The sequence below is a fragment of the Spea bombifrons genome, chromosome 2 (genome assembly GCF_027358695.1).
Source record: "Spea bombifrons isolate aSpeBom1 chromosome 2, aSpeBom1.2.pri, whole genome shotgun sequence".
Taxonomy (NCBI): domain Eukaryota; kingdom Metazoa; phylum Chordata; class Amphibia; order Anura; family Pelobatidae; genus Spea; species Spea bombifrons.
In genome coordinates, this window is record NC_071088.1 from 68,990,081 (window position 1) to 69,008,773 (window position 18,693).

Consider the following 18,693-nt stretch of genomic DNA (forward strand, 5'->3'; position numbering starts at 1 on the left):
TCATATCAAAATTTCTCCATTCGTGGACCAGTCAGGGAGATCAGAGGCTCACCACCCAATCTTTAAATACGTTTATAAACAGTCGTTCATGAATTGTAGTGGGTTGGTCCTGAACTTTTTAGTGCATGGCCCCTAATGGATTGTAGATTGAATCTCTACTGGTATGTGTTAACAAATGTAATTTGTATTTTTTGTATATTGTCAGTTTCAGTTATTATTAATATTCACTGTCCCTCTATTTTAATAGCGCTACATAATCTGCGGTTCTTAAGGTCATGACTTTAACAAGACTTTTAGGGAACTGTCTGACCAATTCAAACCATCTTTTATTTGCACAATTAAAGAGACACTCCAGCCAGCATATGGACTTAAATGCATACGATGGCTGTGTGTTCACTTTTGATTTTTGTTGCATTGTTTTTACAAATGCAGGGAGGATTCTGCAGGATCCTTTTTTGCAAGAGATGCATCCAGCTGACCATATCACCATGCGCTTGATATGCTTGCTGCCAGTCAGCTACAGATTAGCGAATGCTGCAGGCGGGGGTCAGTTCAGACCCTGTGCGTGGCAAGCAGTCTCATTGACTTTAAATATAAGAACTGATCAGTGGCAAGAAGTGCTTTCTTCTTTAAGGGGGGAATCCGTGACAGTACAAACCCTTTTCCTCATTTTTCTTAACATACACATTGTGACATCTGCACAAGACAGACTTGGGTAACTAGCTGAGTAATGCAGAATTTCATTGCACTGTTTTCAAATGAAAGAGCTCAACAGCAGCATTAATGGCAAAACCCTAGCTTACCTTCACTGTAAAATACACTGTTGAATATAACCGATTGATGACTGGTGTATCGCCCTAGAGGCAATTTTACTGGCATTTTGCCCTTACATCTTTGAGCCAATTTCACTGGCGTTATATCGCCATTAGACCTTTAGGCTTAAAAAAAACTTTGGTTGTAAGTACATAACATCCATTGTTGCAAATGTCAGGAAATCTAAATGATACAGAACCTGAAGCCGACAACACTGTTGTTAACCATGGATACCATGTCAATTTGGCCCCTCAGTCAGGGTCAGACTTTATAAGTAATGTTGGAATATATTTGCCCCAACCAACATTTCGTCACTGACAGTTAGTTTTTCTAGGTCTACAGCTGTATTCAAACTCTGGGTTGCTTGGTATCCCCAAGTAAAAATGTTTACACCCCACATAGTTTTGATTCTTGACGTGGAAGAATTCTCATCCTGTGCCTTGTGCCCGCAGGCTTTATTATCTAGTGATCTATATAACACTATAAGTCACTCATACTCGTTACACATTCCGAGCTCCTTCCATTAGAGGAAGAAAGAGCCCGCTCAAAAAGTAGGTGGTGTGCCATAGTTTAATAATCCGCCCGCCAACTCCTATAGGGTTTAACAGCATATCTAGAATAGTAACGACATGTGTTAGAATCTCAAAATCTAAACATTACTCAGGTAGTTTACACATGTAGAATAGCGGCGCTCTATACTGTCAGCTATTTACCACTTCGCCCTTAAACAGGTCGGACGCGCTTCGATTCCTGACTACAGTTCCCGACATCCCCGTTAAGGCCGTCGCGCCGCAATGACGTCAGAAGCTGAGCGCCAGTCCCGGCCTTGTGGTGATTTGCTGTGTAACGACAAGAGGCCGCATCCGAGAACCGGGGATCGTACAGAGCAGCCGGCGACATGGAGTATGTAATTGGGATTCAAGGCGACGATTACGTGTTAGTGGCGGCGGACACGGTGTGTGCAAACAGCATCATCCAGATGAAGCATGGTAAGAGGGCATTGTGTTACTGCGATCCTGTCAGCTAGCAGAAAGTGGAAGTGGAGTATAACAGAGTAACCAGCTCGCTGCAGTACTCAATCAATACAAATACCTTTCGCTTTGCCCAGACCTATGGATTTCGGGACATTTACCTTTTTTAATCCCATACTAGTTATCAGGTGTACAGAGGGTATTCTAGATTGTAAAATAGCACTGTCATTACCATTTGTATCTGGAAATACAATACGTTATGTCCCCATTACCTATTGTACAGTGCTGTGTATTATGATGGTGCTGTAAAAATCTATATATATATATATATATATATATATATATATATATATATATATACACACTTAATTATAGGTGAGAAAAGGCCAGGAAGGAGCTGCCCTCGAGTCGTTAGTATTAGGGTAACATCGGTTTGGTTGTGTGGAGTCATTTCCATATGGGCCTGAAATGATACCCCCAGAGAGTAATGTTAGGGTATTCTCCGTAGCACCTATACAGGGATTATAAACGTCAATGTCCTGGCCAAGCGCTATGTTAATACAACGTAAGGTAATGTGAAACTTGTTGACAACTCATATCTGTGTGAATATGGAGCCTTTATGCACTGAAACACATAGCAACTCGCTAGTCTGGGTATAAAGAACTTCCAGAAGATGGAAGTAAAAGTAGTTCTTGAATGTCTGCTCACGTATATAGCGGGTATTACCAAACTTTTTTGGAACCAGTATCCATTTTTGTGTCCAGTTTGCTGTTCCTGAACCTCTTTTAAAGAAGAATGCATATTAAAAGACTATGAGGTCAAAACCACAGCTGTCCTCCTTTGTGGTCTGACAGTTATTGCCACTGATTGGCTGCTTGACCCAGCCAATCAGCGACAGGAACGCGCACCTATTGAAGCCAATGGGAGCACTTTCCGTGGATGCACATGGGGGTCTGTACAAATCCCTTGCACATCTTTCTCCAGTGCTGGTGCTGAGTATGTCGTTTGGAGGAGGGGCAAATGCATATGGGGGATTCTGCAAGGGGGGGGCAACAAATTTAAAGGGACCCACATGCATTGCAATGTATATGATGGCTGGAGTGTCCCCTTATGTAGAATCCATCCAGGAAAATGAATTGATCTACAGATGCTGAAGCAAAGGCCCTAACATGAGCCGCTGGTGGTTGCTTCACCCTTACAACTTTGACACACAATATTTATTTACAGATTTGGGTTGACCAAGGATAGCTGAGAATTAGGAGGAAGTGGCCAATTGACAGGTATATTTAGGGACACGCTACCACTGATCTCTGTATATGACAACAGAAATATTCCAAATTTTAGCTATACTGGAAGGAACAAAAAGTAGCAAATGGTGTCTGCAGTTTATTTATAAACAGGACTGCCAAAGTCCTAGATGGAAACTGATGACATTTAACATTGTGTTGTAGCGTCTTAGTCACCATCCACACGTCTCTCCTTGGCTCCTACATAAATCAAATAGTCTCCCAAAATATTTTTCCTGGTATTGAAATTACGATTTTATTCTGCATGTTTTGTGTTACGCAAATAGGATATCGGATTCATTGCAGTAAGTGGTTCTGCGATGTCATGGAGGGGGATGGAAAGAGGCCAGAAATAAAAAGTATAACATACTAGATGGCTATGTGATATAAATTCACAAGGTGCTATTTAAATGGCCAAGTGCTTTGTAATTCCGTCCGGTTTACCCTTTGGGACTCTTCAGGTTGGGTTAAACTGTCGCGTCATGGCCCGTGGATGAGCTGCCTGAAATTGAAAGTGAAAGCGACACTTCCTGATTTCCTGCTCTGTCTGTAACCGGATCATGACCAAGACTTTACCCCGTTTTCTTCATTTGCATAATTATTTACCACAATAATTGATAACCATCAATAACCTTGTATAACATTTAATACAATACCATATAATATTTATATCATTTCTAGTACCAAGTTTGAAAAGCAACCTTACAATCAAAGGAAGGCTCAATCTGACCATGTATTTAATTGCTGTGGTGGAAAGTACAGTTGGGTGGTCCAGCATTGGCACTGGTTTTGTTTGCCTATATATCTGCAATGTAATCATTTTTTTTTTATTTATTTATTTTGCAACCCTGGTTTAATGTTCATTATGTGGAAGCCATGTGGAATCTGTGTAGATGACAGGCTTGTCTAGCCTTAAGATGTCACACTGTCTCTTACAGATGCAGACAAAATGTTCAAGATGAGTGAGAAGATTCTCCTCCTGTGTGTTGGCGAGGCTGGAGACACGGTTCAGTTTGCTGAGTACATTCAAAAGAACGTGCAGCTGTACAAAATGAGAAATGGTACGTTATGGTGATGCCGCTTTATTATTTTCTCTTTAGCTTCCTCTTGACATCAGCTGGGAGAGCGGAGGTTTTGTTGTTCCGGGGAACAGTTATCTGTAGGTTTTGTCCACATTACATAGGGTACAGTGTTTAAACATAATAATGAATCCCCTATCTGAAACAATACATCTATCAAGTGTATTCTGAATAGTTTTAGACAGTTTCTCTGCAGTTTATACGTAATTTATCGTTTTTATTGTTAGGCTATGAGTTGTCTCCTGCAGCGGCTGCAAACTTCACACGCAAAAACCTAGCTGACTACCTGAGGAGTAGGGTGAGTTTGTTTTATTTAAACTCATGTATAAGAATGCAACAAAACGGAATTTAATATGTAAATGTGGGCAAAATCCTGCATTTTTTGGATAATATTTAAGCAATAATCTATAGAATAAAGTGTTTAAAACTTGCACTACTATGAACTGTTTTCTGTAAGAAATCCTACTATTGGATAATGATATCATGATATTTTTTTTTAAAGGAAATTTTACCCCAAAAGATGTGATGGTTAATGACATCTTAAAATATTGCCTCTCTTGTCCTGAAATACTGTGACAAAATACTGCGTGTAAACGCATTGAAATGATACAATATTACACAATGTGGAAATGTGAATACTTCTTATGTTTCATGGCTCTTGCCCATGTGAACAGCTGTACATATGACAACAGTATCTTAGTGATGTGGTAATGATGCAGAATATTTGGAGACTTGGTATCATTTCTCCCTAATTACTTCCCTTGGCTGTATAGAAGGGCTGCTACGTTAATAGAAGTGTCTCCCCCTGTTTCCACTCCACTTTTCTCCTCTCTCTGCAATTTAATGTTGTCGGGTCGCTCACATGACCCCCAGAAACAGATGGTGCAGGTAAAGCTGTGATTTTTAAGTATCCTGTCTCCCAAGCGCTGAAATCCATTTGCGATACACACCGAAAACTAATACCGCTAACGAGGGTAATTGAACACGTGTTTTGGCAAACACATTTAGCAGGATGTGACATTATGCCACGTTCAGTCTCGTTGTCTTTGATACTGGAAGTGCCAACCAGCCCCCCCATGTGTCTAGGTCGGATCGTGCCCCCCGCCTCTCCCACGCCAACTCTGTCATTCTCTCTCTCTGTGCACAGGCCTGCCCCACCTGTTCCAGATGGGCAGCACAGTGGGGGGGCACTGGCAGGGGCAGATGTGTTTGCATACCGGAGATACAGCTCTGTGCTGCTGCAGATGGTGATGCCTGGGAGGGGAGTAGGGTGTGTAACCCCATTGTTAAGGAGTGCACACTGCAGTCTCATCATGCCCTTTCTTATCGGCGAGATCTTCCTGCATGTCATTTTATTTCTATATTTTATTTTTTTTTTAAAAATTGAGGAGGCATATAATCACCATAAGGTCTATTGTCTAATGATTTTAAACTGTGCATCATTTACCCTTCGTGCTTGCTACTTATAACCTGTAAAGGCGCTGTTCCACCAACTGATTTAGAGCTATACACAGATGTGTCGTTCCTGGTACTGTTGAATGCCCAAACACTTCTTAGTCATGTAAAACTTTGTTGTATGCATAATTTCGCAGGGATTTCTTATGTCATGTGACAAAAAAACCCGAGACTTGCTTGCCATAAGAACTGGGAAAACCGCTTTTTAAATGTTTGTGTTGTATTTATACCTTTAGAGGAAAATGACAGATCTGGTTCATTTGCCTAACAAACTACAGAGTGCAGTTGATGTTTTGTTTAAATTAAACGGCATCCTTAACATCGGGGGAGGAGGAGAAAATTCATTGCAGAAAAAATAAAAAAGTATAATAATTTGAGTTACGTATTCAAGGATTATTGCCTGTTGGGGTAGTGGAGCAGAGGATGAAATGTTATGCCATGTAAACTTTCCCTCTGGTTTCTTGCTCTAGCGCCTTAATTCTGCTATTGATGGATTTTTCACTACATTGCATTTTCATTAAACTGCATGCTTACCCACTTGAGGTTGTGCGTACCTACATTTTCTCCTGTTTAAGCCTGTTATTGGTTTGACATATACATCCTACCCCAGCTGTAAAGCTCTGAAAAGGAAATAACCTTTTTTGAATACAATTCAAGTGGTTATTAGATTTTTAGTGATTTCTAACAAACTTAGATTTTTGTTTTTCATTTGTGTGACGATAAGAAATCTGAAATTGTTAACATCATTTGGGATTCAGATGTATTCTATATAAAAGGTTGCTTTTAAAAGGGTTTAATAAAATGGAATTTGACTACACATTAGAGCATTTCATTGGCTGCCGTGTCGAAGAGTGTGCTTTTCAGACTTAGTACCAAAAACTCACACATATACAGATATTAAAGTCGTGCATCCAGATTTATGCAAAATTTACAGATTTTGTACGAATCTCTGAAAACGAGGCCAGAACCCCCACGAAACAGACGAAAACAAAGCAAGAAGCTTAGAATTTTCGTCTGCGATCCAAAAGTTCTTCACTCAACCTCTCGGAATGTCTCCATCCGTTCTACGCCGGCCCCTTCTGCGTTTGCAGCTCCGTGTCTTGTGTCTTCTTTCTTCGTCCGCATCTCCACGGACATGACTTCACTGCGGACTTCCGCCATTTTGCCCTTTGATAACCTGGTTTGAACTTCAGCCAAAATGACAGAGCTGGTAACGTCCTGTCCCCCGATTGGAGGGTCGCTGGAGAAGATGACCCCGGAAGCTCTACCGTTTTGACCGAATTTCGCCTGGAGGCTCTATCCGTGCATATGGGGATGAGAAAAGAGAAAAAAGGAGAACAAGAAGATGCAGGACACAGAAGTGGAGCTGTGTGACACAGAAGGGCAAGTGGTTGGCAGGAAAAGATAGAGAGACATTCAGAGAGCGTGAGAGAGAGTTAATGTGGGCGTCGAAACAACAAATTTAATTTCCGAATCTAAAATGCCCTCCGAATTGCGTCCAATACCAGCGGGAAATGGAATTCATGTCTGAAGAGGAATGGGCCAAAAATGAACTATTTCACAGTTCGTGCTATGTTCATATCACCAAAATAATCACAAAGCCTGTGCATGTATAGACTTCACATAGGCTGCTTATACCTTTTTCAGTATGTAGGCAAGTTTGTCATAATTCTACGCATATTATTTAAGTGATAGACTATGGGCAGGTGTGTCAAGGTACCGTTAACAGTAGGATACAATTTTGTAGTATGCTGCTGTCTCCAGTAAGAAAAGCAAATGTAATAATCAGTGTGCGTCTGCTGGACTTCCATCTAGCCCTTTTCCCACCTCTCTCTGTTTAATGGAGCTGTTTATTTATACAGTGCTGACACAGTTGCAGGATCACAGGTGTAGATTTCCAAGCCCTTCTTTGGCTCTCTGGGGGATCCGAAACTGAGGCAGCATTGTTATCTCGCTCCTGGAGAGAAAGCATAGACGTGCCGAGCAATGTGGTACCTGCTGAGACAGCGGACTTGCAGACTCAGCGTTACGCCAGTAGAACTTGTTCACGGTGTGTAGTAGACTTTTGGATACCTGCCGTGCTAGATGTAGACAACCAGGTCCTCTAGTTTGTGTTCCTTTCAAACTTTCTAAGATGCATAACAGATACCGTATTTCCACCTCCGCGTACGTGTTAAGAGCTGTTCCACCTGCTTTACTAAACTTTCACACTTTCGCAATTAAATGTAGCATTAGCAAAATCATTCCTAGCATTGCTGACTGCCCAAACCTTTTCTCGTGAATAATTATTTAATCCAGGGGAACTTTTCTCATTCGTAATTTTATGTCTGTGCGCATTATTTCCATGTGACACCAAATCAGGCACTAATAGGTTGTTGCCATAGAAATTGAGCAATCATTTTCTTATGTAATCAAACCACTGGAAGAAATAATAAAATGACAAATATGCTTAATAGTAGTAGGGACTGTAATTAACGTTTTGTCTTAGTGGACCAGTGGAGGGGAGAGTAATAACTTTTTTCCTTAGCGAAGTAAATGGTGAAAAGGTTGTTAATGCTAAACGTATTTTTGACAGTGAAATTCTCATGTTTTCTCGGGGGTGCCAGTATTTGTGGAGGGCACTGTATATATCATACACACGCATACAGTGTCAGTCATTGGATACACTGTGTCTGTTACAGGTGTGTTACACTCTGCTCTTTCTCCAGAATGATTAATCAGGGAACATTGTTGCGATCTAGTACTGCTGCTCTAATCTGCCTCTCACTTGCACTGTGTGCATATCGTGCTCTGCAGGATTCTTCCTGCGCAGCTTCATCTCCCCCCCCACCACCTTCCAGCGGCTGTGACTTTGCCTTCCGCCAGATGTCTCACCGATGCTTAATCGCTGCCCTGGTGCAGTCCCGCCGTACGTACGGCATGTCTCCGCATTACTTGTCACCACTGCTCCCCAGGAGCTGACAACTGAACGCAAATTTCACGCTCTGCTTAATCAGGCGGGACACGTTCAAATTCCTCATTGTTGTGAGTGGGAAGAGTACCGGATCCGAGGTCTCTCTCCTTTTTGAGCCCGAAACTTGTTTCCTATCAGCATGGTGGTAATTTTTTTTTTTTTGGAGAAGTACAGATAACTTTGTAAGGAACAGGTAAACCGAATAACAGCTGAAAACATTTGCACACACAAGGACATTTTCTGCTAGGAATTCTGCTGTTAAACTCAGTGATTCGAAACCTACTTATAAAATTATTTCTCATTGGATTAGCCTTAACTACAAATTACAGGTTTGAAGTATTTGGGACATGGTAAGCGAGGCGGGACCCGTTCTCACACTCGCTGAAAACTTAAGATGTTGTCTTACTTAAGAACTCTGGTCTTCAAGATGATACAAGAAGTATAAAAGAGAAGGCATTTATTTATTATTTTTATGATTGCAAATTACAGCGTAGAAAAAAAAAATAGCTAGAAGTCCAAAGTAACTCAAATGGTTTTCCCTCTCGTTGCAAAATGTATGTAGGCAATCCAAAAAGGAAAAAGCACTACATTTATTAAAACATATAGAAACATTAAAACATATGGAGCAAAGGCGCAAATGACGTCCTTTTTCAGTTTGCAAAGCCAATAAAAGACTGTCGTGGAAAAAATGGTTACCATACATGGGTTAATAAGTGGTTTTGTATGGTTTTTCAGCGAATTTTACTTGCCAAACTGTGAGATATGCTAAAATTATCCCCAGGTTGGGTCCCTCACACCCTCCTAATTTCACGTGTCTCAGTAATGCATTTTAGAGAGCTCTAGGTAGCCTGCCGTTGCCATCTTTGCCTAATCTTCCAGTATTGAGCCGACAGCGTAGTGTGCGCCTACCTTCCACACGGGGAGTTTGAAAGCTTTTGACTTATTTATGCCTTTGCGTAATACCATCTTTCCAACTAATTTCAACCATGCTTGCACTATAAAGGTCTTTGGAAGTTAGTGGCAAACAGAAGTCATAGGAGATGCCATTACTAGTGCATCGTAGAAAATAACCATCCCAAAAGGTCATCTACAAGGTGCTTTTGGACCTTCCGGTGTTGAAAGGGTAAAATGCAGAATGCTCCCCCGCTGTGCTCAAGCGTGTCAAGAGGAAGTCTGACATGGTAACTGGCACAGATGTATTGGTTTAATTAAAACCGCCTCACACCCTTTTATTTATGCCTGAGCATCTCACACATGCAGAAAGCTGGCATCTCGAGAGTCGCACAAACCTTTAGCGAGACGTCTCCAGCACCACTCTTTATATACGGAGTTCTTTTTTTTTTTTACTCCTGTTCCTCCTCTTGTTAATTGTGACTGTGTCTCAAATGTGTAGGCATACATAAATGTTAGAGTGGCTAATTAAATTAAACCATTTAGGGAGCTAAGGCTGCAGCAGCATTCCCCTATTGCCCATTACGCCAAGTGTTTTCGGGTCATGTAGCACATGGACAGCAAATTCTTTGGAAACTCAATTTGTGTAACCCTAGATCAGATGTCAACAATTTAGGTGCCAACCTTCTTTTTTCTTCTTCCCCAATAATGTTTTTATTTATTACCCCCTGCTCTGCAGTTATAAGGGTGTTTATTGAGGCAATACGACACAACGCACCTTTTTTCAGTGCTGGAATGTTTTGTAAAGGACTGCAGTTAACCCCTTCATGACAAACCATGTTATAAGACAAGCTATTATTCTTACAGTTACACACACACACTAACACCATGCAGTAACAGACACGCTAATGTCTAAAGCTCACAAACACCTTACAGTAACATTCTGCACTCATGTACACACATGCTAACACTGTATGCTGACATACAGAATCATGCTTATGCCATACTGTAACATACAGCACACCCTAATACTCATGCACACACTATCCAACAACATACACACATTGGCCAACGCTGTACATATTCTAACACTATGCACACATAAACACTAAAATTTGGCACTCAACTACAGTAGAGATGGTCTATTCTACTTCACATTTATATACACACACTCTGAATCTACTGCACTGTACACACACACACTGACACTACAGTATACACTCATACACTATGCCCCCTCCCACCTTGTGAAGACCTGCCACACTGCTGCCCATCTTCTGCCATTATGAATCCGGCACCCTACACTTTACTGGGGGCATGGGTGCTGTAAGGTGCCCATGTAGCCCTGGCCTGTCCTCCACCCCCCCCTTGTCCCACAAAACCCTAGATGTGTTTATTTTTGATAACTAATGAAACCACCGTTAGAGGGTTTTTGGGGTTTTTAACCTTTATACCGCACAATGCCCTGTAATTTATGCCCCCTTGCCAACCTGCTGACTTATGCAAATAGACTGTGCATGGTAGCTAATTTGCTTATGAAGTAAAGTTGGTGGTGAAGCTATTGCTATAACAGTTTCCCTTACCTACAATATTGTAAGATATTTGTTCCTGATTGTAGGTTTGCAAGTTGAATTTGGGGCAAGCACATGAGTATAGATATATTCTATCTCTACAGGAGCAATAGATGCATTAGCAGATGGGAGGCACAGAGGGGGCAAAGAGTAAGTGTTGTAATGTGAAGCCATTCTTTTCAAATTGTGTTCTAATTAGTTCCCTGATGTGACTTGGATTAATTCAGCCATGCGTAAAGTATCTCAAGTGCTTGGAAGGAATAAATGTTGCACTGTGGTTGATTACACATTGATGTACACATTGTATAGATAAATTAAATGAGGGTTAATTACCTTTAAGAAAAGTGTAGTCTGCCAGTTAACAATCGTGCTTTTCAAGGAGAGGCGTGTAGGTTGCTTTTTATGATTTGCTAACTGGCAAACTATTGATGACGCCTACATTACTATAGTTCATCAGAATGCAAGAAAACTAATATTGTAACCACATTTAGCTATAGATACACACACACACACACGTGTCTTAGCATGTCATGTGACTAGTTCTGTCTGGCAATCTGGCTGCCCTTGCAGTTTAGTATAATAGTTTTCACCCTGGGGTGAAGATGGCGGCAAAACTTATAAATTGCACCGAAGAGGAACAGCATTCAGTCATATGCTTTTTGTGGGCAGAAGGTGTGCCAGGAGCACAAATTAATCTTCGCCTGTGTGCTCAGTATGGGGATAAAGTTCCCTCTCGTAGAGTCGTCTATGAGTGGATTGAAAAGTTCACAAATGGCCGTACTGGTGACGGATGCAGAGCGCTCTGGAAGTCCAGCTACAGCCACGACCACGAGGAATGAAAAGAGAACCCTGGAACTAATCCATGAAAACAGAAGAATAACAGTTGAGGAGGTTGCAGGACAGCTGAATGTTGGATCTGCCTATGCCCTGATTCATGGCAGCCTGAAGTTGAGTGAAATGGATGCCTAAGCAGCTGACAGAGGAGCAAGCACTTAGACGTGTGCTCCCGACACATGAGGAAGGTGGTGATTTTCTTCAGAAGATAGTCATTGGTCATGAAACGCGGGTTCACCATTAGGAGTCGGACAGCAGTCGGCAGAGTATGCAGTGGAAGCATCCATCATCTCCCGTAGCAAAGAAATTCAAGATGCAACCATTGGCAGGAAAGTTGATGTTGACCGTTGGTACGACGTTGGGAAAATTGCATTGACTATGTAGAAAGGTGATGTACCGTAATTTGTTTTGAAATAAAAACAAAAAAGTGTGGAAACTTTTTGATCGTATGCGTTTATATTTTGTGTGTGTATATATAATAATTATATTATATTTTTTGGCGCTGAGCCCCACAAAATATATGGTGGCAGAGAACATACATATGCTCCAGTATTTATTTTTTTGTATATCCCAGGGGTTGAGTGATTATGATTCTATGGTAGCACTTCCTTAATTCTACATAAATCTGACCAGCCCCACCATAATGTTGCATGGGCTTCATAGACCTTTTTTTGGAAGTGATTTTCAAAACCTGGACAGTTAGTCCTAAGTGGTAGCTCTTAAAATGAACATTCAATTCTGTCCTGTGAACATTTAATTTATAATCGTATTACTATCCATATAAAATACTACTTCCCCACACTTCTAACACACATTAACTTTATTGTGAATAGGTGATTGGATTGCTTTGCCCTAGAAAGCATGCCTTGAAGCTTGGATTAGTGTTTAGGGTCACACACTGCCTTTATGGTTTGTTTGTTTTTGTTTTTTTCTCACCCTCCACGAGCACAGGAACCACAAAGACTGCTCATGGAATATACATAACTTCTCCTCCCTTTAATAATGTCTTTTCACTGTCTCTGTGTTTATTTATTATTCCAGACTCCATACCACGTTAACTTATTGCTGGCGGGGTACGATGAACACGATGGGCCATCCCTCTACTACATGGATTACTTGGCCGCGCTGGCAAAGGCACCTTTCGCAGCCCATGGTTATGGAGCTTACCTCACCCTTAGCATCCTGGACCGCTACTACAAACCAGGTATGACAGATGCTTTTAGTCCAAGAAGCCTAAATAACCTCTAATCTATCTTGTCAGCTTTCATGGCAGACTTCATAACTAGCTTTGCATATGCCGGTTAATGGTTCCACGCCCAGGAGAAATGTGACGAAGAACTACTTTTTTCCAGAGTGCTAACTTTATAGCCTTCTAGCAAAAGCGGTAACTTACAATAAGGGAATCCAGACTATTTTGCGCTAAACGGAATATAAAACACACTATGTCAGAGACCAAGACTCCTTGGGTTTATTGCTAGTATATAATTATGCAGTAAGGTTGTTCTTAAACACACACCGGTTGGGCAAAAGGGAAATACTGTTATGTTTGCCCATGTGGTGCAGAATGTGAAATACAAATTACCAGGCTGGCACGCTTCTGAAAGATTTTCTGTGATGTTTAGCACTCGGGGGGGGGAGCAAGGGCAGAAATGTTAAGAGTAGTGTCATTGCAATATAGCCCTCCAAACATGTTATGCCAGCGCTGAGATGTTAGTGTGATAACACCCACACCTTGCAGGGGTATGCAGAGAGCAGAGGACCCCCTGGTGGGACTCAGTCTCACCCCCACCCTTTCTTCCTTAGTCCCCCAGGTTCTTCCCAAGTGAAACTGTCAATCACGGCACCTCTGATCTGAAGCACCCTTTCATTCCCGGAGTGAGGTGCAATTCGCTGCACTTACAGCCCTTTTTACTGCCGTCTCGCCCTGACATTATCTTATCCAAATGTTCCTTCCTTGGTGCCATCCTCTGAATTCTAGTTCTAAGCACAAACCAGGAATGACAGTGTTGATCAGAATAGTTCAAACAAATTCCAAGCAGATTTTTATTGAGCATTTGGGAATTTCAGCCTTTGGAAAAATTAATGTCTTTAGTATTTAGGCTACAAATGATAAGTTTTTGTCTGATTTTTGCCATGGCTGGTCCATACCTCCAGTCCTTGAGGAACTCAACAGGCCACAGTTTTATTTTTATATCCCAGCTTCAGACATCTATTTAAAAAAACCAAAACATTAAAATACTTAATCTGTGCTGTTTATGTCTACCCACGTTAGTCAAGGTAACCGTATTACCCATATCACCTAAAAACTAAAAATCTATCATGGTGGTAATTGATTTATTCAGTAAATCACCTAGATTTAGGTTCTGGGGTTTGGTGTCAAAGGTGGAGTTTACATGCCTCTAAAGTTATTCATCAAGGATCATAGGTGCCTATCTTAATTGACATGACCCTGGCCTGGATTATCTTCTGGGTGTATACAATTTCAATGGGGATCGTGGCTATCAATTTACAATTTATCCTTTACTATTTACCTGAAATATAATTCCTGTTAAATACAGAGGATTGGTATTATGACGACTTGGGATATATTTTTACATTTTGTTACATTTATTTATGGAATCCCAGCTAATAGTGCTATTACAAGGAGCGGGAAGAGCCAACATTAACAGCAACACTAAAATTGCCAAAAAGTGTCTTGAACTGCGTTTGATGTAACGCACAGTGGTAAACTGTGCCATTTTATTACCAATGTACAGGTTAGCGTGTAGGAATGAACCTTGTAATATGTTTTGCAAATATAGTTTCTATCCCAGAAAAATGCATACCCCACTTTTTAATGCAAGTCAAGTAATTATTAACATGTGCTATACACTACAGCATCCTTGTCTGGTTAACCGCTGTAGTTACATGTTTAAATACCTATTTATAGTCCATCTCGACATCCCAACAAACATAACAGCATGGTGATGGAGTGTATTACCTCCCTTACTCAATAATTATTGCCAATGACACCTCAGTACCTACACGATTGCATGCCCATAAAACTGCCAAAAAGGTGTGAAAGCTATATTACCCAGCAAGAGATCGAGGCTTAACCCAACTCCACCACCCCCAAAGCCTAGCCATCACAGCCTGAGGCCGAAGCAGCTAATTCCCTCCTCGAAGAAGCCTGAGCGCACCTCGTCTCAAATACCCCTCCCGAACTAGGCTGGAATTCCGTCACGCCTCTCTCCCCAGCGTAACAAACCGATTAGCAGCCTTGTTATTAGTGGTGTTGGTCACATATGGAACATGTTTCTTTCCCAGAGAAGTTATAGAAAGGGGGAGGAGCAAGCTCATTGATTTTGTTTAAACATTCATTCACAAAATAAATGCTTTACAGCACTAAGAGCTGCACCTCTACAATGGCCATGGAAAGCTTCTAACACGTACAAGCCTTTACACTTCTCTGCATCACGTGGCGGTGGGTTTATGATGCCTCTAAGGGGCACTGAGGTTAAGCAGCCAAAGAAAGTAGTTTAGGGTGATTGAGCAAAACAAATACAAAAACATTTCGTCTCAACGTAGTTCCAGTCAAGTTGTGGCTTATTCCTGTCATGCATAAGTGGTAATAGAATGTTACATGCTCTTTTGCCTCTGATTTATGGAGTTTAAAGTGTTGTACGTGTATACATTTGTAACTTCTTAACAACTTCTTCTTTGTATACACTTGAATCAATTTCAAAGAAATGACAATTATCGAGATGTTGGTATACAGGATGTTTATGAATGAATGTTATTCCCCATCTGAAACTAATCTTTTATGAAGTTGCCATTTGAGAATGGGTTCTTTGCCCAGTGTTTGTTATAATGAGTTGATTTTTTATTTATTTACAGGTCTCACAAGGGAGGAGGCTGTAGAGCTGCTTAAGAAATGTATAGCAGAGGTAAGACATCTTATTTTATTTTGCATCTTTCTGAAACTCATGGCAGTTAGTTTTGCAACACCTAGAACGCTACCTGTTAACCAGACGTGCTTTCCATTCTCTTGATATCCTTAGCATGCTGCTGCTTATCATAGCGCTCGCACGTAAAGCACATACATTTCTCAGAGAAATTTCTCTTCACTCAATATTACAACTTTTGAAGAAACCAGGGTTAGTTTTCAGGTGCAGCGGAAATCTTCAGAAAGCAGCTTGTGCTACTGGAGATAGAAGAGAGTCTAAATACTCAAAACATGTCACACAAACCCCTAGTACTTTGTGTTAAAGAATATAACATGTCCACATATACAGGTTTGTGAAATTGCACCAGGACATCCTCTGGATAATTTTTTTTTCTGTAATGTTTGTAACATGGAGTATAATTAAGAGACTGGCACTAATGTTCTAGACTCATTTCCAGTTCAGAAGCCATAAGCTTCAAGCACAGCCTGGTAGCAGCAGCTGACCTTCTCGGAGCTATTCATTGCCGGTAAAGGGTTAGTGTGCTTTTCCAGTGGTTAGCTGTGAATACTATAAAGAAGGAAAGAAAAACACTTTGTAGCTCTCTCGTTCAGAAGTCCATTCTGAAGCATTAGCTGTGTACTTCATTTAAAGTGAATTCAGAACCTCCATATTCATGCACCTGAACATATCCTACCTCCATGTAAGAGATTCCATAGTGATGTTACGATAAGAGGTTGTGAAAATAAGCAGTTTGAAATGACATAACACACTTTAATACATAGTGCTACAGAAGGAAGAGAGGGCCCTGCTCTTGAGAACGTACGATCTAGTCAATGTATCTAGTTCGTTAAGGATCTGTACTTTAGCCTATTGTGTGTCAAAGCATTCTTGTGACCTACACATACTAGGGAACTCAAACAAGTCATTGATTTATTCACTTGCATATTGGTTTTGAACTGGCACGAAACCCAGTTACATTATATTTTGCACGCTATGGAAGGTTTCAGCACATATTTTTAAATGTCATTCAGAGTCACAATATTTGTTTATTTTGCTGAAGTTTAGAGTCAGCAATCTGCTAATTTAAGTATTTTAACCTTGTTCATCAGATGAGAGGAGTTGAGTTAATTTAATTTATTCTGACACCTTTTGAAAGCGGCAGATTTTTCACACACCTCCTTTTTCTCCTTGTCTTCCAGCTTGAGAAGCGGTTTATCCTGAGCTTGCCTTCATTCACCGTGCGGATAATTGATAAGGATGGAATCCACGACATGGACACCATTCCTGCTTCGAGTGTCTGATTTGCCCCCTTTTCCTTTCTCTCCAACCTGCTTTTTTACCTTGATTTCTACCATTTATTTGGAAACTAGTGTAATTAAATTGCCTTATGCTGATGGCATATGAGGCTAATGAAATCTCATCATGGCTTCTGTGTTTCCTAATAAAGTCCAGGAATTTACACTATTCCACTACACAATGCAAATACATTGGCAAAAAATATATCTTCCTCTGTTATTTGCTTATTAGTAATAAACTGTAATGGCAAGAATGGGAAATATTGGCAAAGACCTGCTCTTTAATTGGTTTTAAGGTTTGGGGCAAGTTGACTAGAAGTCCTTTGGAAAAATATTGTCCTTTCAATATTAAATATAGTGCGATGTTCAGTAATGTAGCTTACCATTTAAGAAAAATGGGTTTTATCTTAATTTGTTCCACATCTACACATCTCGCTATTGTTGGCAGTCATACTTTGGTTGACCGTCCCACACGGAGTCCATTCTTTATGACAATGCTAATGAAGTCCTGATAGTCTAAAGACATCCTTATCTCTATGGACTTTACTGAGTAAGGGGTCCCTCTGGGAGAACAAGACTGAGGCATCCTATTGTTTACCACAAGGCACTACCATATATAATTTCTCATGCCACATTACCATTTTTTTTTAAAGCAGCCATTCAGTTGCAGGAATGTCCTTCAATTGTTATAAGTGGGCAAATGATTAATTTTGTTATATGCCATTTTCTTCACTACATAAAGCGATCAATACTGACGTGGCAGAGCCAATGCAGCTCTGAAGAGTCTTTAATTTTTTGGTGGTAACATGACAAGAATAATCTAATCTGAAGACATCAATTCCAAATATAACTGAAGCATTTGTTTCGTTAAGATAGTTACTTTAGACATTACCTTGTGTGTATGAAGGTATAGCTTTTGGCTACCATAATACTGGGCTTTTTTGGTTGGCATTAACACCCCTCCATATAACTAGTTCCTTACCTCATTTACTAACTCTTCGTTAGTAGAAGCTTTCTGATCCAGTCAACAACTCTGAGGAGTAATCACATCAATAGCGTACAATGCATGGACACCTAAAAACAAATTTATAAGAAATATGATTAGTGCACGGTGACAGCCCCTATGAGCTAGTTGAATAAAGTGTTACTACAAATATGCATAACTAGAGTTACATATTAAGAAAGGATCATTCCAAAATATTTGAATAACCTGAAATGAAAAAAGACCAATAATAAAAAGAAAGAAACCATTGTAAATGTATTATGGCTTGGCACACTTACAAAAGCAGCTCCTATGAACGTAGGAGAATAGACGGCACACAAAGGGAAGGCATGGTTGCCTCTACTAGGACACCTGAATTGGATGTCTATGTATTAAATGTAACCCCAAGATGTTAATGAATGAAAATGTTTGAAATACAGTAGACAACTTTAATCCTCGAAAACAAAAAAAGTGGAATAATGCTGTGACGTATCATGGAATGATCAGAATGTGACGTGCGTTGAGCATGAAATGCATCAGCTAGGTCACTACTCTTAATGTCTACCACCATCTTTCTTGTATGCCTATGTGCAACATTGGGTGATTGTAGGTTAATATTTCTAACTTTCTATGTCA

The 18,693-nt window shown here is 40.5% G+C and overlaps 1 protein-coding gene across 1 annotated transcript; it reads left to right on the forward strand.

The window, feature by feature from the left end:
* The first annotated feature begins 1,621 nt into the window (after nt 1-1,621).
* PSMB2 (proteasome 20S subunit beta 2) lies at nt 1,622-17,200 on the forward strand. Its single transcript, XM_053454681.1, has 6 exons — nt 1,622-1,802; nt 4,010-4,132; nt 4,378-4,448; nt 12,896-13,058; nt 15,731-15,780; nt 16,980-17,200. Exons 1-6 carry the CDS (start codon nt 1,712-1,714, stop codon nt 17,079-17,081), a joined length of 600 nt encoding a protein of 199 aa, XP_053310656.1. The 5' UTR covers nt 1,622-1,711; the 3' UTR covers nt 17,082-17,200.
* Nucleotides 17,201-18,693: the final 1,493 nt, after the last annotated feature.